A 21773-nucleotide genomic window follows, 5' to 3' on the forward strand; every position below is an offset into this window, starting at 1 on the left:
CTCACCAAAATGTTCTTTTTGTAATTTAGAAAATGAAACACTTACACACTTATTTTGTAACTGTAAATATTCTGAAGACTTTTGGAAGCAGGTATCTATGTTGGTTTTTGATATATTTTATAAAATAATTAAAATAGACGAATCTATGATCCTTTTGTTGAACTGTAATACTGGATCAGATGTAGTTGATAACACTTTAAATGTGATAATTCTTCTTGGGACGTTTCATGTACATAAAGCAAAAATAATGTCTATTACTCCCTATTTTAAGTTTTTCTATAAAGAACTTAAAATATTTTATGATTCATTGATTTCAATCACTAGAAACAAGAAATATATAAAAACGTCTCTCATATTAAAAATGTTATTTGTAAAATGTAATGGTTTTCCCTCCGTGATGTATATTTGTTATGTATCCCCCATTTTTGTCTGTGTTCTGTTTGACGTTAAGTATCTCTGTATGTTTGTTTTTGAAAGAGAAATTTTAAAAAAAAGTTTTATGCATGATTTAAAACTACGAATGGCGCCATCTGCTGGCTTGATTAAAAAGCTGTCTGTTTACATATAATATAGCAATAGCGCCATCTACTGCTGACAGAAGGCAATTCCTTAAATCCTGACAATACTTAGTGTGCTAAGAAAAATAACCAGAAATCACGTTGAAAGCAACAGGTAGAATAAATATTTTGTTTCAGTCATTAAGTGAGGCAGATGACCTGCAGCGATAACAATTCAAAGTAACGGCGGGTGACAAGCGATGTCACAAATAACTGCAAAATAACTGTTACAAGTTTTTGTTTTCCTGTATTGATACTTTGTGCAAGACAATTTATTGTATTTTGAAGTTTTCATCGAGGCAACAAAAAGCTCGAAAATGATTGGCCACAATTGTCCGATTGTAGCGGCAGCACCGAAAAGCAACAATCTGATTGGATCCTGGTGGCGCGAAAATAATCACATGGTACTGCGTTTCGCGCGAAAACTTCTGAAGCAGCTCGCGTGCTTCTTGTGCTGAACGGGACGGAGACTACATTATTGTTATAACTTTGTAATAACAATTTATTACAAAAATGGATCTTATGGAACATGGAGCAAATCCGAATGCTGGTCAGATGATCAAGGACGAACTGGCGGAAAAATGCCAAAAATTATTCCAGGCTTTTTTGGAAGAGTGAGTAAATGAGGTGTTCCTTATTGTTCTTCAGTATCACGAAACGGTACACTATGGGTAACCGTATTGAATAATAGCAATAATACCTATAAAACATTACACGCTTTTACACTAACATTAGTCGCATGATTTCATGTTAAACTACATAATATATTTATACGGAATTATAAGATTAATATGTTTGCTTGAACATTACACTTCTGCACGTGAACATTCATTTCTTTGCTATTTGTATAATAATTATATTTTGCGTGTGATTTGTATTCATTTTTGGTCGTAATCATAATTTTATAGTAATAGTTTTGTGTACCGCTCCGCAGGTTTCAGAATAGTGATGGAGAAGTGAAGTACTTGCGGGACGCAGAGGAGTTGATCCGGCCGGAAAGGAACACACTCGTGGTCAGTTTTACCGACCTGGAGGGCTTTAATCAAGAACTGGCAACCGCCATCCAGGAAGAGTTCTACAGGTGTGAAAGGATCCAAAAGAAAAATCAAAATCGCTTTCATACATTGCTTTTGAATTTAGTCACCATATATCTTGCTGTGTTCATCTTACTGTTTCATTGTAAGTTCTCAGTAATGTAATTATTAACGCTTAAAACCCTGAAACATTAGCATGTAACCCATAATCTCAGATGTGCAATTATTGTGTAGTAGTCTGTGTAATATGAGTATGTTCTGCAAATTGACGAACATTTGGCACAGGCTTTAACTGCTTTATGAAACTGAACACATTGTTTTTACCTGCATGTACAAAGTAAAACTTTTTGTTCTGTTTTGTATTAGACTTTACCCCTACCTGTGCCATGCTGTGCGTAATTTTGCTCGGGATCATGGAGAAGTTCCTACCTCAAAGGAATTCTATGTTGCCTTCCAGGATCTACCAACCAGACACAAGTAAAGAGAATTATAAGACAAAATACTGTAAATTCTGAACCAATGCCTCCCTAACTAATGTGCTCCTGTTCTGGGTTCCATGCAGGATTCGTGAGTTGACCGTGGCGAAGGCTGGCTCACTCGTGCGCATCAGTGGCCAGGTTGTTCGTACTCACCCGGTTCACCCTGAGCTGGTGAGCGGGACCTTCCTGTGCTTGGACTGTCAGGGAGTGATAAAGGATGTGGATCAGCAGTTTAAATACACTCAGCCGAGCATTTGCCGCAACCCTGTGTGCAACAACCGTAGACGCTTTCTCCTGGACACAAACAAATCCAAATTCATCGACTTCCAGAAGGTATGACAGGAAGCCGTAGATTCCATAGATGTTCTTTGGTAAACCCCCTTTCCTGACGTGAAATGATAGAGAAATTACAGTGCAAAGCATGTATAGGTAAAGTTCAAAATGGCTGTTTTGTAGTTGATGATGTCACATGGGTAAGGATATTTTTCTGTTGGCTAGACCTTTAGGAAAAAATGAGAAATTTGCCATTTTTCTGCTAAATATTTTCTGCAACACACAAGTGAAGTGTCAAAGAAAGCTATATTTTACATGATAATTTGCAATAACATTTCAAAAAAATAAATCTTAAATTTATACTTTAAAAATAAAAAAGGCCATTCATATTTGAAGTGAATGGAGAACTAAAGTCCAGGAAATAAAATAATTAAATCAGTAAATATTGAAAATGAAAAGGCGTTTCAACAGATGTTTCAAATGTCCGTTTCTAGTGGCATAGGGCTGAACAATTTCTGTTTTAAAATGTATTTGTGATATTTTTAATTAAAAAATTGCAATTTTGATTTAAAATGCAATTAAAAAAAAAAGCTCAAGGTTTGCCGTGCTGGTTTTTATGGCTGGCCAAAAATGTTATGATTACTTATAAATATGCTTTAAAATAACAATAATTGTTTTTATTATTAAATAAAATATTGAACAAAAATATTACTATTGTAATATTTCGCTGTAAAAAATTATTCATATTTTCACTTTGAAACAGAGCACAAATGTTTCATTAATTAAATAACAGTCTCTGCAATTGGATAATTGCACAAAGCCATATTGCGACTTTGGCTTTAATCGCACAGCCCTATATAGGAAGAGCCAGGAAACAATATGGCCCTGTCACAAATGGAAGACTTCATGTGCACTTGCGGTCTTACAATGGCCGCCGCGTGCGCGTGTCCGTTAAGTCCACAAGACCGTAGGGTGTCCCATTCGTCATTTTAGTGTTCAAAAGGGTGCTCGCGAGCGCCCCCTTTGCGGCTGCTATGTGCCCTCAATGCGCACTTCTGCCGAGCCCGCACCGGGGCGAGCTCCGCAGCAGACTTCTACCCGACAGTCAAAGCGGCATTACGTCACGAAAGTGTGGACTCAGAGGAAGACCGCAAGGGTTTAGGGTGCTGCCGAGCCCGCACCGGGGCGAGCTCCGCAGCAGACTTCTACCCGACAGTCAAAGCGGCATTACGTCATGAAAGTCCGGACTCAGAGGAAGACTGTGAGGGTTTAGGGTGCCATTTGGGACAGGGCCTATCACATGCTTGAATGTTAAATTTTTATAACTCTTTCCTATTCTGTTGCACTCTGTCAGGATGACTGAGCGGTTGACATTTCATCATACTAGCTCCGTGCCATTGTTGATTGCTGTACTGTGTTTTAAAGTGTTGTAAGTGTGTTTTGATGTTTTACTTGCCTTGCCTCAGGTACGTATCCAGGAGACACAGGCTGAGCTGCCACGGGGCTCCATTCCTCGTAGTATGGAGGTGATTCTGCGGGCTGAGGCTGTGGAGTCGGCACAGGCCGGTGATAAATGTGACTTCATTGGCTCCCTCATTGTTGTGCCAGATGTATCCCAACTGTCCACACCAGGTACACATCACTCATCCAGTCGGCCATCACTGATATTTATACAGTGGTTATAAGTCTGAGTATGCGATTATGTTTTTTTCAGGTGTGCGTGCTGAGACCAGTTCTCGTACAGCTGGGGTGCAAGGTTACGAGAATGAGGGTCTTCGTGGGCTTAAAGCTCTGGGTGTCAGAGAACTTTCCTACAAACTTGCATTCTTGGCATGCCACGTAGCCCCCACCAATCCCAGAGTAAGAGTGAAGCCCACCATTATGGCATGAAGGTCTCATTTTCTGTTATATAGTAGATTATTTTAATGGGATGTCTCTGTTTGTAGTTTGGCGGTAAGGAGATCCGGGATGAGGAGCAGACGGCAGAAAGTATCAAGAAACAGATGTCGGTACAGGAGTGGGAGAAGGTGTTTGAGATGAGTCAAGATAAAAACCTCTACCACAACCTCTGCACCAGCCTCTTCCCTACCATTCATGGTTAGTCACTAAAAAACAACAATATTTCTTATTCTAAGTTGGACACAAACACAAATTGATGCAATCAAAATTAGGGATGCACGATATTATCGGAACGTTATCGGTATCGGACGATAAAGGCTCAAAATGTAAACATCGGCATCAGTCGATTTGAACAAATTTATGCCGATAGGACGAATAGCTCACATGTGCTCAGGGTGTGCTATTGCTAAGATCATGACAGCAGTGTGGGCATTCTTGAAGCAAACCTTTGCCTGAATCATGATTACATTCAATGTTTTGGATTGCTGCATTTAATTTGAGAAAGTATGTACAGAATGACACATCCAGTGTGTGATAGAGTAAATACTGTAGACTAGTGCCTGCAGCAGCTAACGCCTCCCCTGGGTCCTAATGCCCGTGTCATAAGACCTTTTATTGAATTAGGGGGCGCTGTTGGCCTACTTGTAATAAAATGAAAAGTAAAATACACAAATAACATTAAGATACTTGTGTTTCTAAATCACAAGTCTGTTTTGAATTAAAGGTCAGAAGCAAAAGCTTACATTAATAAAAGCTACAAACATGACACTTGTAAATTAAGTAATTTAATATATACAGATTTATTCATTAATAGTTGATATATTATTTCAAATGGATTATGAAAACTTAAATACAATATTTTTAGAATTTTAACAGTTCTTTTGCTTTAGACCATCTATTAATGTTAAATCACAAATAAAATGTTAAGGTTTCAACTGCTTCTGTCTTAAAAAAAACACACAAAAGCAAACAAATTGCAGAGATTGATTTTATTATAGTTATTTTCAAGGCTTTCAATGTACTCACATTAAAAAAAGAACTTTAATAATGTTTATTAGTTCTAGCAAATAAGTTTTTGCTCAAAGCTAACCAAAATAAAAAATTATTTACTTATAATTTCTGCACAGGAGAGACTTGGTGTTGTTTCAGAATAAAAGGAAACATATATCGTTATCGGTTATCGGCCATAATAGCATATTGGATATCGGTAAAATCTAATATTGTGCATCCCTAATCAAAATGAATTCACATATAAGTTGTCAACCAGTAGGAATTTTCCATCAGCCAATGGTGAAAGCAGTAATAGGAGAGTGATTTGGCTGATATAATGCAGATAAATAAACATTGTAAAAAGTGTAAATTCGCAGTTGTTACCCTAAAGGGATAGTTTACCCTAAAATGAAAATCAGTCATCAATTACTCAACCTCATATTTTTATAATCGCATAATATTTATATTTTTCTTCTAAACACAAATAAAGATATTTTTTTAATGAAATGAGGGAAATGTTTGTTTCTCCATGTGAAGCCCAATTTCCCAAAACTTTGATGCTTTAAAAAATTCATAAAGACATTGTAAAAGTAATCCATATGAACCAAGCGTTTCTGGCACGTCAAGCAAGCACATTTTAGCTGCTGTTTACCATATTTGATGTGCTCTATGTATGTGCATTGATCAGTGTTTATATGTGTCTCTTCATAAGACTTGGATTAAATTGCTTGATTCATATGGATTTCTCTGTATGAACTTTTTTATTAAAAAATCTTCATTTGTAAAGATGAACAAAAATGTAATGGGTTTGGAATGACACAAGGGGTAAGTAAATGATCATTTTTTTAACCCTTTAAAGAGCTATTTCTACCTGATCTGTCCTTTGAAATTACTTTAAGTCGTGTAACCAAATGTAGTTGTGTGGATTTAGTCGTAAAATAGATTTAGAATAAAACCTGTTAATATAAATTATCATACAAAACAAATGTTTAAGTTATCTTGACTAGACGTGTGATACAGTAAATTCTGTTATTTCTGATATGAAATCTGTTGTTTTCAGGTAATGATGAGGTAAAGCGGGGGATTCTGCTCATGTTGTTTGGAGGTGTTCCCAAAACCACCATGGAGGGCACATCTCTGAGAGGAGACATCAATGTCTGCATCGTGGGAGACCCCAGCACAGCCAAGAGCCAGTTCCTTAAGTAAGACTTACAGGATTCATCTTCTAAAGCACAAGCACTGTTACCGGACTATACTAATGTGATTATTCTTGAACAGGTTAAAAACTGTAGGATAAAACACATCAGACTGAGTTTTTAGAGTTTTAATTATAGAGCGAATAACTGACATTTCAATATTATAATGACATTTTAAATTGTTGTGACGTTTTCTTCCAAATTTTGTTAAAAAAATGAGAAGATGTATTAGTTCTCACAGTTTGGCTGTCATTCAGGCATGTTGAGGAGTTCAGTCCACGTGCGGTCTATACCAGCGGTAAAGCCTCCAGCGCGGCCGGTCTCACAGCTGCTGTGGTGAGAGATGAGGAATCACACGAGTTTGTCATTGAAGCCGGAGCGCTCATGTTGGCTGACAATGTGAGTTATCTTCACAAATTATTTGTGTAAAACCCCTTTGCATCCAAGTATGTTTTGTCACTGAAATCCCTATTGATTTGGTATTGTTGTCCATAGGGTGTTTGCTGCATTGATGAGTTTGATAAGATGGAAATGAGAGACCAAGTGGCTATCCATGAGGCTATGGAGCAACAGACCATCTCCATCACCAAAGCAGGGGTCAAGGTAAGAGTCAAAGATTAAAATGCAGATTTATAGGACACATATTCGCTTAAACAGGCATCAGTGCATTTGTGACATATTTCTACTAGCAGTTTGGATTAAAAAAATGTGATAAGGTAATTATTCGGGATGGATCTAATATACTGACACATCCACACACATTTTCAGCTGTGAACATTAAAGTGCCCCTATTATGGGTAATGAAAGGTTCATATTTTGGTTTTGGGAGTCCCCAACAACAGGTTGACATGCATGCAAAGTCAAAAATCACTTTCATTGTATTATAATATGCATTTATTTTTACCTTATTTGCTCAACGACTCCCAAACAATTAGTTTAATGATTCTTTTTTCCAAACCCATCCTTTGCGTGACGCTAATCTGCGGTGATTGGTCCAATTGGTCTCATTTTTATGTCATAATGCCTGATAAAGCAGACTTTGTAAGCCCTTCTTTGTGTACAGCGTTACCAGGGAAACCGCTATTTTATGCTCCAAAAGTGGCACCTAGTGGCAAAGAATGAATTTGCATTTTCATTCAGGCCAATGCAAAAAGACCAACAAGTTCAAAAATGAAAATTACGCAATGATTTATTCACCCTCAAGCAGTCCTAGGTGTGTATGACTTTCTTCTTTTAGACGAATACAATCGGAGTTATATAAAAATATGTCCTGGCTCTTCCAAGCTTTATAATGGCAGTGAATGGTGGAATTTGAAGCAAAATAAATTGCATCCATCCATCATAAAATGTACTCCACACGGCTCCGGGGGGTTAAAAATGGCCTTCTGAAGTGAATCAGTGCATTGGTGTAATAAAAGTATCCATATTTAAAACTTTATAAACCGTAATCTCTAGCTTCCGCTAACTGTACAAGCGTTCACTAAAGAGTTGTGTTCCAGCGGATGATGTAGGCATAGCGTAAACTTAACATAAACTGCAATAGAGACGATAATCCAGATTTCTACTGGTTTATCGTGTCAACCGGTATATTGCATACCCCTAACCATAATGGTTGTTGTATTTTATAATTGTTCCATAAAAGACTTTATTTTGTCAAACTGTAGGCCACTCTGAATGCTCGCACATCCATCTTGGCTGCAGCAAACCCAGTGAGCGGGCGTTACGACCGCTCCAAATCTCTCAAACAGAACATCAACCTGACGGCACCCATCATGTCACGTTTTGATCTCTTCTTCATCCTGGTAGACGACTGCAATGAGGTATGAGCCAACAATGCAACAGACCTATGAAGATGATTGTGGATACAGCAGGATGTTGTTAGACTGTTAGTAAATCCCTCTGTCTCTCCCTTCAGGTCACTGATTATGCCATAGCCAGACGTATAGTGGATCTCCACTCCAGAATTCAGAATTCTGTCGATCGGGTCTACAGTCTAGATGAGATTCGCAGATACCTGCTGTTTGCTCGCCAGTTCAAACCAAAGGTGAGTGACAGGAAGATTTATCATCATTCTTCCTGATATAATTAGAACCAGAAGGAAAAGGACCTGCACACAAAAATCCAGGCAAAAGCTTTTGTAGACAATGCAAGCAGGTGTATGCTTGAACCAAAAATGTTTTGCACTTGGCACTTTTTTTGCCTACGTTTTTGTGTGTGAATCCTTTTTTCATTTGGTTTAGTTTTTGTATGCCACGCATTTTATCTCATTGTCACAATGTCAGCTATTTCTTAACTGTGTCTCGATCTGTGTGTGTGTGGTATCAGATCTCAAAGGAATCTGAGGAGTTCATTGTGGAGCAGTACAAGCGTCTGAGACAGCGGGACGGCTCCGGAGTCACTAAATCAGCCTGGAGAATCACAGTCCGCCAGCTGGAAAGCTTGATTCGTCTTTCTGAGAGCATGGCAAGGATGCACTGTTGTGATGAGGTATGTTTGAAAAAAAGAGAAAGACGAGAGCATGATTTTTGTTTCCTGAAAGGATTTTGGTCAGCTAATCTCTAAAATAAATATCAATATTTGTTAAAAATATTGGTAACAATAAGGTCCCATTAGTTAATGCTTAATTAAAGTAAATTAACTAAAATAAACAATTTATTGGTTACAGAATTTATTAGTTTTTGTTGATGTTAGTTAATAAAAATACAGCTGTTCATTGTCAGCTCATGCCCATTAATATTAATAATGTATTAGTAAACATTCTAAGATGTGAAACTATTTAGTAGTTCAGGTCTGTCAAATGTCACTCCATATCAATTCACCAAATTATTTCAGTTATTTCAAAGGTCCTTGCAACATACAACAGCAAATTAACCAAAACCCAGAAAGACACTCACTAAGCAAACAAGTATGACTAACAACAGGATAAAAATGACAAGCAATTTCCATGTTTTTCCAACTAAATTATCTCTTAATTATCTATGGAAAGCACACTTTCGTTCTTCCGCTTTCTCTCTACACTCGCACACAGAGACAAAAACATACACATACCGACTGCCCCATGATTTATTTTTTCAATGAAATGGTTTGGAAGTGAAAAGCTAAAAGCAGTGGTGGACAGTAACGGAGTAGTTTTACTTCGTTACTGTACTTAAGTACATTTTTCAAGTATCTGTACTTTACTGGAGTAGTTTTATTTTGAGTAACTTTTACTTTTACTTCACTACATTCCAAAGCATAAGATCGTACTTTTTACTTCACTACATTTCATAAAACATATCGTTACTCCTTATAATATATCACGTGCTCTGACACGCAGAAGCGGTGTCTAATTCAAGAACGAACTGATTATTTTCAATGAACCTTTTAAATCGGTTCGCAAATCGCACCAAACGATTCATTAATGAACCGACTGCAGTTGTTCTCGAGTCGACAACTCACTGATTCAAATTAACTGTTTAAAGCGAGTCTCCAGCGAACTGAATTCACAAGTAAGAACCGGGAGATCTTGTGAGCGCGCGCGCGACTGATGCTGCTAAAAGTAAGTTACTAATGTCGAATTTTAGGATTAATTATTGTAACTGAAAATCATATTTAGGTCAAAACTGTCAGTTGTTTGTGAACTAAATCTGCTGTAAAGGGTGATCTATTTAAGCCCACTGAAATGCTTGAATGCAGACACATCAACATCAGTGTCTCTATGTTTTAGGTAAAAAAAAAACAACAACACTAAAATAACACAAACGAAATAAAATAACTCAGGCACGTTCATATTCCCCGCTGCCGTAACGTTAACAGTTTTATTAAAATGCTACGCATTTAGCCCTATGTGACGTCTGTTTTTATATTGTTTATCAACAGTATAAATAGTACTTGATTTGTGTACTTCGTCCAACACTGGCTAAAAGACATTTCTTAGAAGTAAGGTGGTACAGTTTCGCTAATAGAGACTCTGCTGCCGAACACAGTTGAGAGACATTATCACCTTGGGGGTGCATTATTTTTCAATAATTCCACAGTACGACACCAATTATTCCATACTTCTGTCTTCCTGTTTCTATCTTTTAGGTTCAGCCAAAGCATGTCAAAGAGGCGTTTAGGCTGCTGAATAAGTCCATCATTCGGGTCGAGACTCCTGATATTAATCTGGATCAGGAGGAAGAGGAGGCCATGGAGGAGGAAGACAACAATCAGATAAATGGTACAGTCATCCTCTGTTTCTGCCTCTAACTAAAGTCATTTTGATAAATCAGTCTAGTGCAGCATGTTTCTAAACCAATGGTTATCAACCAGGGGGCCCCAATATGTCTTAGAGCAGGGGTGTCCAAACTCGGTCCTGGAGGGCCAATGTCCTGTAGAGTTTTGCTCCAACTTGCCTCAACACACCTGCCTGGAAGTTTCTAGTATGCCTAGTAAGACCTTGATTAGCTGGTTTAGGTGTGTTTGATTAGGGTTGGAGCTAAACTCTGCAGGACACCGGCCCTCCAGGACCGAGTTTGGGCACCCCTGTCTTAGAGTTATTTAAATTTAGTTATATTATTCTTACTTAAAAGTATAGTGCACACAAAATTGAAAAATCTGTCATCATTTACTCACCTTCATGTTGATCCAAACCTGTATGACTTACATTCTTCTGTGGAACACAAAAGATATTTTAAGAATGTTGGGAACCGAAAGTGTTTTGTTATCAACATTCTTCAAAATATCTTCTTTTACGTTCGACAGAAGAATGTAAGTCATACAGGTTTGTAACAACACGAGGGTGAGGAAATGATGACAGACTTTACATCTTTTGGCTGGACTATCCCTTTAAAATACAACAAAAAGAAAAAAATCTGTACAGCATTAAACTAATATCATATTTTTGAGTTCATTTTTATTACAACAGAAGTGCCAGAGGTACATATAAGCCTAGATAGTCTTAGAGTCAAAAAGTACCACTGTTCTAAACATACTTCTGTTTTCTTGCTCTTTTTAGGGCATGATGCACCGAACGGTGTGAATGGAGATGTTAATGGAGAAGTGAATGGTCATGAGCACACAAATGGTATTAATGGTCACGGAGTCAACGGAGAAAGCACTAAACCTTCACTGCGACTGTCATTTGCGGAGTATAAACGCATTTCTAACCTGTTAGTGCTACATCTGCGTCACGCTGAGGAAGGTGAGCACTCTGTACAAGTCTTAGCATAAAGTCCAAGTAATTATTATGCACTTTTAACAATAATAACAACAACATGACATGGGCAGACAAACACAGCCTACAGGAATCTAATTTGTATTGTGCCATTTCTCCTAGTCGAGGACGAGACTGCACTTAAGAAGAGTGAAGTAGTGAACTGGTACCTGAAGGAAATCGAATCCGAGATTGATTCAGAAATGGAACTCATGAATAAGAAGACAATGATAGAGAAAATTATCTACAGACTGGTTCACTGTGTAAGGAAACAGTTTCATGTGATTTAAATATCTTTTATGTGTAATGTTGTGTGGAGACTACATTAAGTCTTATATATATAAATAAAAAAATTATTCACTTTTATCTTCATCAGGATTATATTTTGATTGAGCTGACACAGTCTGGGCTGAAAGGGTCTGCTGAGTCCAGAGGAACAGAATCTCAGGAGGAAGATGTTACGCTGGTGGTCAACCCCAACTACACATTTGATGACTAGACGTTTTGACCTTTACATTCTCTGCTGTATCAACTCCAAATAAGAGATTGTTGGATAGATGGTGATCAGGAAGTGGTGGTGTCCCTCTTCAGTCTCTTCTCTTTTTGTAAATTGCTTCTGCTCTGGTTTTAGCTTTTTCCCCACAACGTTTTTGCATTGCTTCGAAAGGATGGCTATAAACATCTTAATTTTTAAGAGGATTTGTGACCTTGCAAAAACAAGCTCTTAGTAAATATGTTTGTTTTTATTCTAGTGTTTTAGAACATTTTAGAATGTTAGTAATGTTTTGCATATATAGTTTATAATGTTTTGTTAAAAGTGCTATCCTTGTGTAATGTCAAAAGAAGTTGTGTTCATTATGCAATAAATTTTAATACATGTATTTGCTGAAAAGCAAGTTTTCGTTTATGTTTAAAACAGAAATTAGATGCTAGTCATGTGTGGAAATCATTTAAAATGTTCTTGGCCAGTTGTCAGTAGAAACTGCACATTCAAATTCCTTGGATTTTTAAATGGAACATTTGCTTATATTAATAAATATATAAACAAAAAATGTAAAATGTCTAATTTTGGCTAAGCTTAAGTTTGTTTTAAAAAATATATATATTTTACAGTTTACATTAACTTAAAATTAACTAAAGCTTATCAAATTGTGAGAAGTGCAAGTCGATTCAAGCAACTGAATTATTAGTTTTTTTGTTTTTAATTCAATTATAGGTAAGCAACCTATGTAAAACTAAAAAAGATTGTAAGATTGATGTACATTTTGGTAACACTTTACTTGAAGGGGTGTGCATAAGACTGACATGACACCTTCATAATCATGACATGACACATGTCATGAATATGAAGGAGGTTTTATGCATGTTTATGACAACTGTCATTAAGTGTCATTCGCTCAGTTATGTCATTTTTAATGCAAATATGACATTATTTGACCTAACCCTACCCCTACCCTTACCCCTAACCATAGCCCATAACAAAGACATCTCAAACAATGTCATCTTTGCATTAAAAATTACATAACTGAGCGAATGACACTTAATGACAGTTGTCATAAACATGCATAAAAAACCTTCATATTCATGACATGTCATGTCATGATTATGTAGGTGTCATGTCAGTCTTATGCACACCCCTGCAAGTAAAGTGTAACCTAAATTTTCACTAAGAAATGTCAAATAATTTTTTTATTCAAAGAACAATAACATACAGTATTTTATCATGAAACCATCAAAAAGAAAAAAAGGGAAATTAAAACAAAAGAAGAAAAAAAGATTAATAAACAAATTACAACAAATAAAAAGTCGCCAGGGGGAAGTAAGTATTAAAGTTCAAAACAAAGATACGAGATATACATATAGTCGCTTTGGATAAAAGCGTCTGCTAAATGACTAAATGTAAATGTAAATATACACGTATACATATATAAAAATCAAATAAATATATTATAAAGTTCACAAGCTTTTAAAGTTCTTACAGCTTTCTTATTCAAAGAGTCTCTGAAACTGTCAATATATATACATATTTCAGTCAACAAAACCATAAAATTGGGTTTCTTATTGGTAAATGTACACTTATGAATGTGAAATTTGTGAAACAGTCTCTAAGTAAATTAATCAAGTAAAAGTACTGTTCCTATTGGTCAGGATAGTCAGTAAAGCCAAAGAGAACATTTTCCCATAAGAGTGAAAAAGGTCTCTGAACAAATGTATTTTTGTTAAAGGGGTCATATGATGCGACATTTTCCTTTCTCTTTGAAGTGTTACAAGCTCTTGGTGCATAAAGATCTGTAAAGTTGCAAAGACTAAAGTCTCAAATCCAAAGAGATATTCTTTATAAAAGTTGAGAGTCAACTACGCCTACCTAAAACGGCTCGATTAAACACGCCCCCACATGTCTATGTCACTATGTGGGAAGATTTGCATAACGGCGCCCAAATGTTCACGCAAAGTGACAGGCATCACAATATGGAAAGTGGCATAACATTTCCGTCTCACGCTTGAGGTATTCGGCCAATCACAACGCACTGGATAGCTGGCCAATCAGAGCACACCTCGCTTTTCAGACCGATGAGCTTTGTAAAAATCGATGCGTTTCAGAAAGGCGGGGCATAGAGGAGAAACAATATACAGTATGTGGAAAATCACGTGGTTTTTAACCTTAAACCGCATAAACACATTTCATTACACCAAATACACCAAATAATGTTCTTTTTAGCAGCATCATATGACCCCTTTAAATGAACACGAGTGCGTCACAAAACCACGTGAACGCGCGTGACGCGTTCTCTTCCTCACACAACAAAGATGGCTGCGTCCTGTCGGAACCTGATGAGGTCGACTTTGCAAGGTAGGTAAACATGTTAACATATAATTCAATAATAAATCATGCCTTATAAATCATGACACATCTGAATAAATTGACTGTACATCATTTTTACTTATGAAATATGATTTTAAACCACCGTTACAATTTTAAATTACTGCTGCATTGCCTTGAGTGCACCTTAAAAGCTTGACATGCACAGAAGAAATTCATGGAGCAATAATATACTGTACTTGTCAACTGATTGAATGCAAACAACCATTCAAGATAAATATGGCTAATGAGAACTCTGGGAAGATTAACTACTCATGTAGTGCAGACTCCTCGCATGTAGGAGTTAGATTAGATGCCAGTACTTCAGGAAATCTCATCAGTCTGATAAATAATTAAGCGATATTATATGAGCAAGAAAGTTGTCTTTCCGAATATAAGCATAAGTGTTGTTAAGCTGTAGGCACGAGGCCACATGTAATCACAGCCATGCTGATACTTAGACCAATATTGCTTGTGTACAACACCAGTTCAATAAACAGTGAGTTAATATTGAGAAACTTACATTTTAGACAGAATAAAGTTCCAAACGAAACCAAAGCAAAATCAACTGTTGCGCGTTTTCGAGCAATGCAGAGCAGTGGTGTTGAATGAATCAGTTGTTTTTGAACGAATCAATTAATTATTCAGTGACTGTCTCATGAAGACAGTCACGTGTCTCCAACTACTGCTATTAAACTCTAACGATGTAATCTAGGGATGAAACTGGGTTTGATTCCCCATAATAAAACATGAATGGTTTTAGATGAAAGCATCTGCCTAATGTAAAAATGAGTATTATCCATATCTATATCTACAGTAATAAGTACTAGTCTGCGATGCAGATGATAAACTGGCCCCATTATCTACAACCCATCATCGGTTCCTAACCCATAATTCAACCACTGACATAATCTGTGCCACATGATTCCGAACGCTAACCTGCATTACTAACCAAACCTACTATGATGATACAACTCCGATATAAGTCTGAAATTTGTCTTGCGTTACAACAGGTTCACTCAAAATTACAAGACTTTATCACGTAGACGGACAGGACCCTTAGATTAAAATAATGATGATAATAATAATAATAATAAAACCTATTTAAAGCTCTGGTACAAATTAGATTTTTGTGTAGCTTATTCAGCTCTTATTCAGCTTGATGTACAAACGAATAGGCCTACTTTAATTCGATTATATCTTGGAACATTAAACCACCGATTAGATGGCGAAAGAACAATTTCATTAGACAGCACATGATTCGGTTCAGAAACAATATTATTGGCCAGCCTTACAAAGTTTTTATGATAATTCATATACATTTTGAAGTGGATGACCCACTATTTTAGAACACATTTTTACTCACCTGCTCAGATCTGACACTCCTCTGCAATACAGATACTTTCTTAATGGCACTGCATAACTTTTTTTTATTTGATATCTTGTTACTAAATGGTATTTTCACAAAACACTATATATGTGATCTAGTAGTTGGTCAGTAACGTAAGGATGCACCTGCATAGAAAATAAATGTAGGCTGAATGTGATTGTTTAACGTCCTTTTTCAGGTTTGTATAAGTTATCAAATAAGACATTGTGGATAAGATCTCCCTTTGAGCAAAGAGTTGCCCATCTCAGACTGCAGGAGAATGTTTTGCACAGTAGAGCTCTACACTGCGGACATTACGCTTTACAAACCATCACCAAGACAGAGTCTCCAGAAGTTATGAACACACAGAAAGCAGCTGAACCTGAAAACAAAACCAACCAACAAAAGAAAGAGGAGGAGGAGGAAGAAGAAGAAGAGGAGGAGGAGGAAGGTAACAGGCCTGAGTACATCCCCAAAAGAAAGGCCAAAAATCCACTGATGAAAGTTGGATATGCATGGTAAGTACTGTCCGAATAAACCAGTAGTGAAAAGTATTTCAGGCTACTGACACGGAGATGTTTTCTTCTAGGATGCTCGGCCTGCCTACTGGAATCATTGGCTTTATTCTGGCAAAGAGACAGGTGGACAAGAACCGACTGAAGCAGCTGAAAATCAGACAGAGAATGAAGAAAGCCAACGAGGGCGATTACGAGAAAGAGCGATATAAACCCGCCGCCAGGATGCAGTGAAAGCTCTGCTTTGTGAAATGACTCTCTTGTGCTAGAGAATAGCTTCATTGTGCACTTAATGGTTGGGTTGCCATGGAAACAATGAACTGATTTATTATAGTGGATCTTTTGATCTTATGGATGAGGAGTTGATGAAGACTTCAATTGAGGGATTTCAGTGCTGCCTGTTTGAAATGTTTTCTATATTTTGATGCAGTCGTCATTGTGCTTGTTCATAAGCATACACATTATAAGCAACCACGATTATCTATTAAAATCAACTAAATAATACTCATGTTCCTTTTATTATGATTATCCTCACAATAACAATGATTAAATATCAAACCTTAACCACATTGTTGTCCAACATGTGGCATGAGAACACTGTAACAGAAAATATAGGTTCATTTTGTTTATATAATTCAAATATATAACAATCCATTTATATGTAGGTGACACCTTTTATGACTATTTATTCATGGTGTATCTAAACAAAGGAAAGGCACCATTGTACATCACATAATATCAAATTCATTAAGTAAAGACATTTATTTCTAGAAAATACAGGTTTATTTTGTTTATATAATTCAAATATATTTGTAGGTGACACCTTTTATGACTATTTATTCATGGTGTATCTAAACAAAGGAAAGGCACCATTGTACATCACATAATATCAAATTCATTAAGTAAAGACATTTATTTCCCAAAGTTGAAGGGAAACATCTGATATAGTCTTTTCTATTGTATATAAAGATGTCTGCGATAAATACTCTATTCATTAACTGAAATAGTTAAGATTGTATGTACACAGCAGAAAAGCTAAACCCTCGACCAAAATGAACCACACACATGTCATATCTATAGATAATACAGCAAATCTAAATCAATACAGTAGAAATTTGCATAATACAGATCCACTTCTAATAGACAGCTTCCATTTCTATGACATGGGATCAAGAACACAGTATTGGCTATATAATATCACTCATATTTTATCGGAATACATGCATATGGTTAGTAAATCATGGAAATGATATTCATCCCTTACCAGTTGTTCAATTAGTATAAAGCTAGATATATTTTACAATTTCCGTATTATTTGAGTAGATGTTAGCTGGGACTGGACTGAGAAGTGCATAAACATTAAAGCCATTATGACGGTACAGAAAAGGTCCATCAGCCAGCTTGAAGCTTCTATCTCTCTGCATATCCGATAATTTGCAGGAGGAAGATGAAGATCTGGACAATGTCAACATAAAGGGAGAGAGCCGCAAACACATACTCCTCCGGGCCGATGGAGAGCTTCCTGTTTCCGATGAGCAGCTGGGTATGATAGGCCAGAAACTAATCATTTAAAAACACACAAACGCAAAGTGAATTCAGGACGAATAAGCAATTTTCCTATGCAGAGCTGAAGTATTCCAAGAAAAGGTGAATTCAATGTGATGCAGTGAATAGACATACCAGAGTGAATGCAATGGCCCCTATTGCTGCATAGAGCATGTGAAGCCATGGGATCTGAAACAAACTGAAAAAGTCAAGTAAATGATCAAATGACAGAGTCCGACTCTCTAACCATTAGGCCACGACTTCCCCGTGGGATCCACAAACAGGATTATACAATAAATAGAAAGCTGAAAAACAGCATTTATCTGTTATAGTACGAAGAATTAAAAGGGGTGGGAACAAAACCACTATCACTGCAAACTAAATGGACAAAGGAATTGTCAAAAGGTAAACAGAGGGTTTACAGGACATCCATTAAAACACTGTCAACAGTCCTGAGACTCGTGCTCTTTTCTCATTTCTCCACCCACTGTATCTCATCACTGAGATCATGATGTACATGTAGTGTGACATGTCTCACCTTGCTATATTTCCAGTCATGAACGATAAGGCCAGTGTCTAAAACAAGAAAAAAAATTGTCAACATTATTCAAAGACTTTAGCATCCTTGATACAATATCTGCAGCATTACATGCAAAAACAACATTGCCCATTACAGGTTTGGCCACAATCCCTCATAATTCCTTCCGAATGACTCAGAATCTTCCAACTCACAAAAATGGACAAGAGGATCAGGTTCCACGGGAAACGCCTCCTAAAATGTGTGACAAAGGAGAGGGCTAAATTCATTGGTTCACATTACAACTTATGTTTATAGTAGCGCTTTTTATGAGGGCTTTCATTTTTAGATTCAATTTTTTTTTGTTTATACTGTCTGGTATGATTTTTGTGTCTTCATTCTTACTGTGTCACATTACTAAACTACGAGCAGTACAAAATATCACCACCTGATCCTTTTATTGTTAGGTTGATTTAGAAAATGGGGCAATCATCTCACCTGGGTCCCTGACAGCAAACCAATACGATGTGTGTGACCAAATAGACAGCACTGAAAAAAAATGACTTCAACAGTCATTCACATTGTTCACTACATTTGTATGTAATGTTGTAAATGTGAAGCATTCTGCATAGTGAATGAATAAATGTCTCATTCTTACTATGAAACCCAGTAAATGGCTGGATTTTTCCTCACAAACACTCCTACAGGTTCCCTGTGTGAATAAAAACACGAATTAAAGTTTAATGACAAAGCCTACCTGAACAAGCAGAGATAACATTTATCCTTTATTTTGTGTGAACACAAAGCACAGAAAGTAACCACACCCCCCTAACAGAGACTCACACAAATGTGAAAATAGCCACGATGGCAGCTGTGACGATAAGCTGAGAAGCGAGGATCAGATAAACCTGCAAGACAGAAAGAACCTTTTTACAAACTCATCCATTCAGAAAAATGTGTATTCATTATTCATACACAAAGTCCATTAATCTGAAATAACGACTGAGTAACATTACCATTAAACTCTTTTACTTAAGTAAGATTATGCAGAGTACATAAGAATGGTTCCTTACTTTCCGTATAAAAGTGTGACGGACACTAATATCGTCGAATCCTCCTGTTGTGGTAAATCCTTCATTGTCACCTGTAACAATCATGTGTTCTGTGAAAACTACTTTTACATCTACAACCTCATTCACATCAGTCTGTGTAAATAAACCATCATATAACTGGGAGATTCTTCAACTTCTGGCACTTTTATATCACAAGGATCTTAAACGATGAAAAACCATCATAAAAATATGAGTATTACATGTTTGAAACCATGATAATCTAACGAGTGAAGTAATTATAATTTTTACTGTGAAAATTATCTTTTTTTTTTTTTTTTCAAAAGATAACTGTCCTGTCCCAAATTTGGGTGTCACTTCTAGCACACCAAACAATTTTTACCCAATAAAGCGTTTTCCAGGTTAGTGTATTTGTTTACAGTGCCATTGAATAGCATGCCTGAGAAGAAATATGTGATATGTGAAGAAAAAAAAGAGAAATCAAATATCACTTGCAAAATGAATATGCTTTGATTGTGTGTGATTTTCAATTTTGTCAAATTATGCAAAAAGTGTGAAAAAAGAAAATATTAATTGTGTACTGCTAGCTTTGAAATGAGCAAATATGGCACAGAATTTTTTTTTTTTTAATTCATTTTATTTTTTTATTTATTCCACAAAATGTTTAAAATGTCACTATTAAACACAATAAATGATGAGATGTGGTGAGAATTTTCATTAATTTCAGAAAAAGGAGGGGAAAATGACAGAATTCTCATGTGATGCATGTTTGTCCACTGTGTTAGTGAACAAATTAAATAAACAAGTGAGAGTTTGAAAACTGTGTTTAGCTTATTTTCTAAAAGTTCCAAAAGTGCCCATAGTTGAAGAAATACCCAACTACGGTCTAATATACAATCCAAATAAACCCTGGTCTCATTGAAGGACATTTGTGATAATGGCAGCTGGCTGTACATTATCCCTCTACTTAGCAAATACATAAATACATTTAAATGGTTTTATTACATTACAAGAAAGAGACCATGGAATGATAAGAGACACAAAACTACCACAGATATATATACGTAGGTATTCAGTTGCCAGGGACAACAGTAAATTATATAGTGTCGTTAGAATTCGAATGCTGCGACTGACCAATCAGAATCAGGTATTCCAGAGAGCCATCTAATGAATCCCTACATCACTGGCCTATCAACACTAATCTGGTTAGAGCTAGGCTATAGGGATTACATTAAGAAAAATTGTGACTTCAGTTAAGATTCAATTCCATGGCTTGCATATGATCTGCTAAAATTAAATTTCCCGAACAATGGATTGTTAAAGTAATGAACCAGATCCTAAACCTGATCGGCAAGCCATTAAATATTGTTCTTAAATGTTTCAGGACCATGACACTATGATAATAAAAGTAAAAAGTTGAAGGTTTACAAGAGACTAGAAATAATAGTCTTACCTACACCAGGAGGAATGATGGGGATGGCAGGTATATTTGGCGGGGGGTATCCCGCAGGCTGTCCTCGGTATGGATCATTGGGCTGTGGGTAAGGCGGCTGTCCTCGGTATGGATCATTGGGCTGTGGGTAAGGCGGCTGTCCCGCGTATGCGTTGAAGCCATATGGGGGGACAGAAGCGGGGTAACCTCCTCCAGGCTGAGGGTTAGAGAGCAGCCGGGAATCATCATAACTCGGAGGGAAATCTGACCTTGACATGCTGCTTTACCACCTGTTGGGTAGATGAGACACCATAATGACCGTTTGTGCCACTAAAGTGCAGAAAACACCCAAGAAAAAAATCTGACTTGCTCCAAAACAAAAAAGAGAAATGTATTTATTTTTTATTCTTTCTTTAGGAGCAGGTAAATGTGTCATGTCAAGTGCTACCTCCGATTACCAAAAATAATTGTTTGGTTGATCTGCCATTTCTAAATATTCTCCCATCCAGCCCTAAAATATATTAAAATAACCCTAAAATCCAATGCAAGACGACTCATAAGTAGGGATGCACCGAATGTTCGGCAACCGAAATTATTCGGCCGAAAATAGCAGAAATCGCGGAATGGCCTTAAACAATTAGTAAATAAACTGCAGAACGTTATGTTTTCCAAAGCGCGAGGTAAATCTGCGCTGATACAGTCGTCAGTTGCTCGGTCACATTTTTATGAATTTTTACAAGGCACGTGTCAATGCGAAGTCGTGGCCTAATAGTTAGAGAGTCGGACTTGTAACCCAAAGGTTGTGGGTTCCAGTCTCGTACCGGCAGGGGTTGTAGGTGGGGGGAGTGAATGTACAGCGCTCTC

General features: G+C 36.8%; 2 protein-coding genes and 1 long non-coding RNA gene across 4 annotated transcripts in view; 1 reads left to right on the forward strand and 2 right to left on the reverse strand.

The window, feature by feature from the left end:
• The first annotated feature begins 1006 nt into the window (after nucleotides 1-1006).
• Nucleotides 1007-12268, forward strand: LOC107705596 (DNA replication licensing factor MCM6-like). The gene is made up of 17 exons (XM_016508966.1): nucleotides 1007-1171; nucleotides 1492-1638; nucleotides 1958-2068; nucleotides 2154-2403; nucleotides 3810-3975; nucleotides 4058-4203; nucleotides 4290-4440; nucleotides 6293-6434; nucleotides 6686-6827; nucleotides 6924-7031; nucleotides 8093-8248; nucleotides 8344-8472; nucleotides 8754-8915; nucleotides 10494-10626; nucleotides 11404-11589; nucleotides 11725-11864; nucleotides 11978-12268. The coding sequence occupies exons 1-17, from the start codon at nucleotides 1071-1073 to the stop codon at nucleotides 12098-12100; spliced, it is 2493 nt and encodes an 830-aa protein (XP_016364452.1). The 5' UTR covers nucleotides 1007-1070; the 3' UTR covers nucleotides 12101-12268.
• A 4579-nt stretch (nucleotides 12269-16847) lies between these two features.
• Nucleotides 16848-18103, reverse strand: LOC107705599 (uncharacterized). 2 transcript variants are annotated; one of them, XR_001636078.1, is made up of 3 exons: nucleotides 18026-18103; nucleotides 17169-17905; nucleotides 16848-17017 (listed from the first exon to the last, which is right to left on the reverse strand). It is a non-coding gene; the product is annotated as an uncharacterized LOC107705599 (long non-coding RNA). The 2 variants fall into 2 exon arrangements; XR_001636077.1 differs by lacking the exon at nucleotides 16848-17017 and having other exon boundaries at nucleotides 17163-17905.
• A 46-nt stretch (nucleotides 18104-18149) lies between these two features.
• Nucleotides 18150-21773, reverse strand: part of LOC107705597 (protein lifeguard 3-like) — a 10330-nt gene continuing 6706 nt past the window's right edge. Inside the window, exons 2-8 of the mRNA XM_016508967.1 lie at nucleotides 20931-21199; nucleotides 19481-19551; nucleotides 19251-19315; nucleotides 19066-19119; nucleotides 18906-18956; nucleotides 18623-18662; nucleotides 18150-18466 (exon numbers count right to left, since the gene is read on the reverse strand). Of these exons, the coding sequence (XP_016364453.1) occupies nucleotides 18425-18466; nucleotides 18623-18662; nucleotides 18906-18956; nucleotides 19066-19119; nucleotides 19251-19315; nucleotides 19481-19551; nucleotides 20931-21186 (579 nt within the window). The 5' untranslated portion in view covers nucleotides 21187-21199 and the 3' untranslated portion in view covers nucleotides 18150-18424. The remainder of the gene's footprint in view (nucleotides 18467-18622; nucleotides 18663-18905; nucleotides 18957-19065; nucleotides 19120-19250; nucleotides 19316-19480; nucleotides 19552-20930; nucleotides 21200-21773) is intronic.

This window comes from Sinocyclocheilus rhinocerous, unplaced genomic scaffold (assembly GCF_001515625.1).
Source record: "Sinocyclocheilus rhinocerous isolate Xijiao unplaced genomic scaffold, SAMN03320098_v1.1 scaffold504, whole genome shotgun sequence".
Classification (NCBI taxonomy): Eukaryota; Metazoa; Chordata; class Actinopteri; order Cypriniformes; family Cyprinidae; genus Sinocyclocheilus; species Sinocyclocheilus rhinocerous.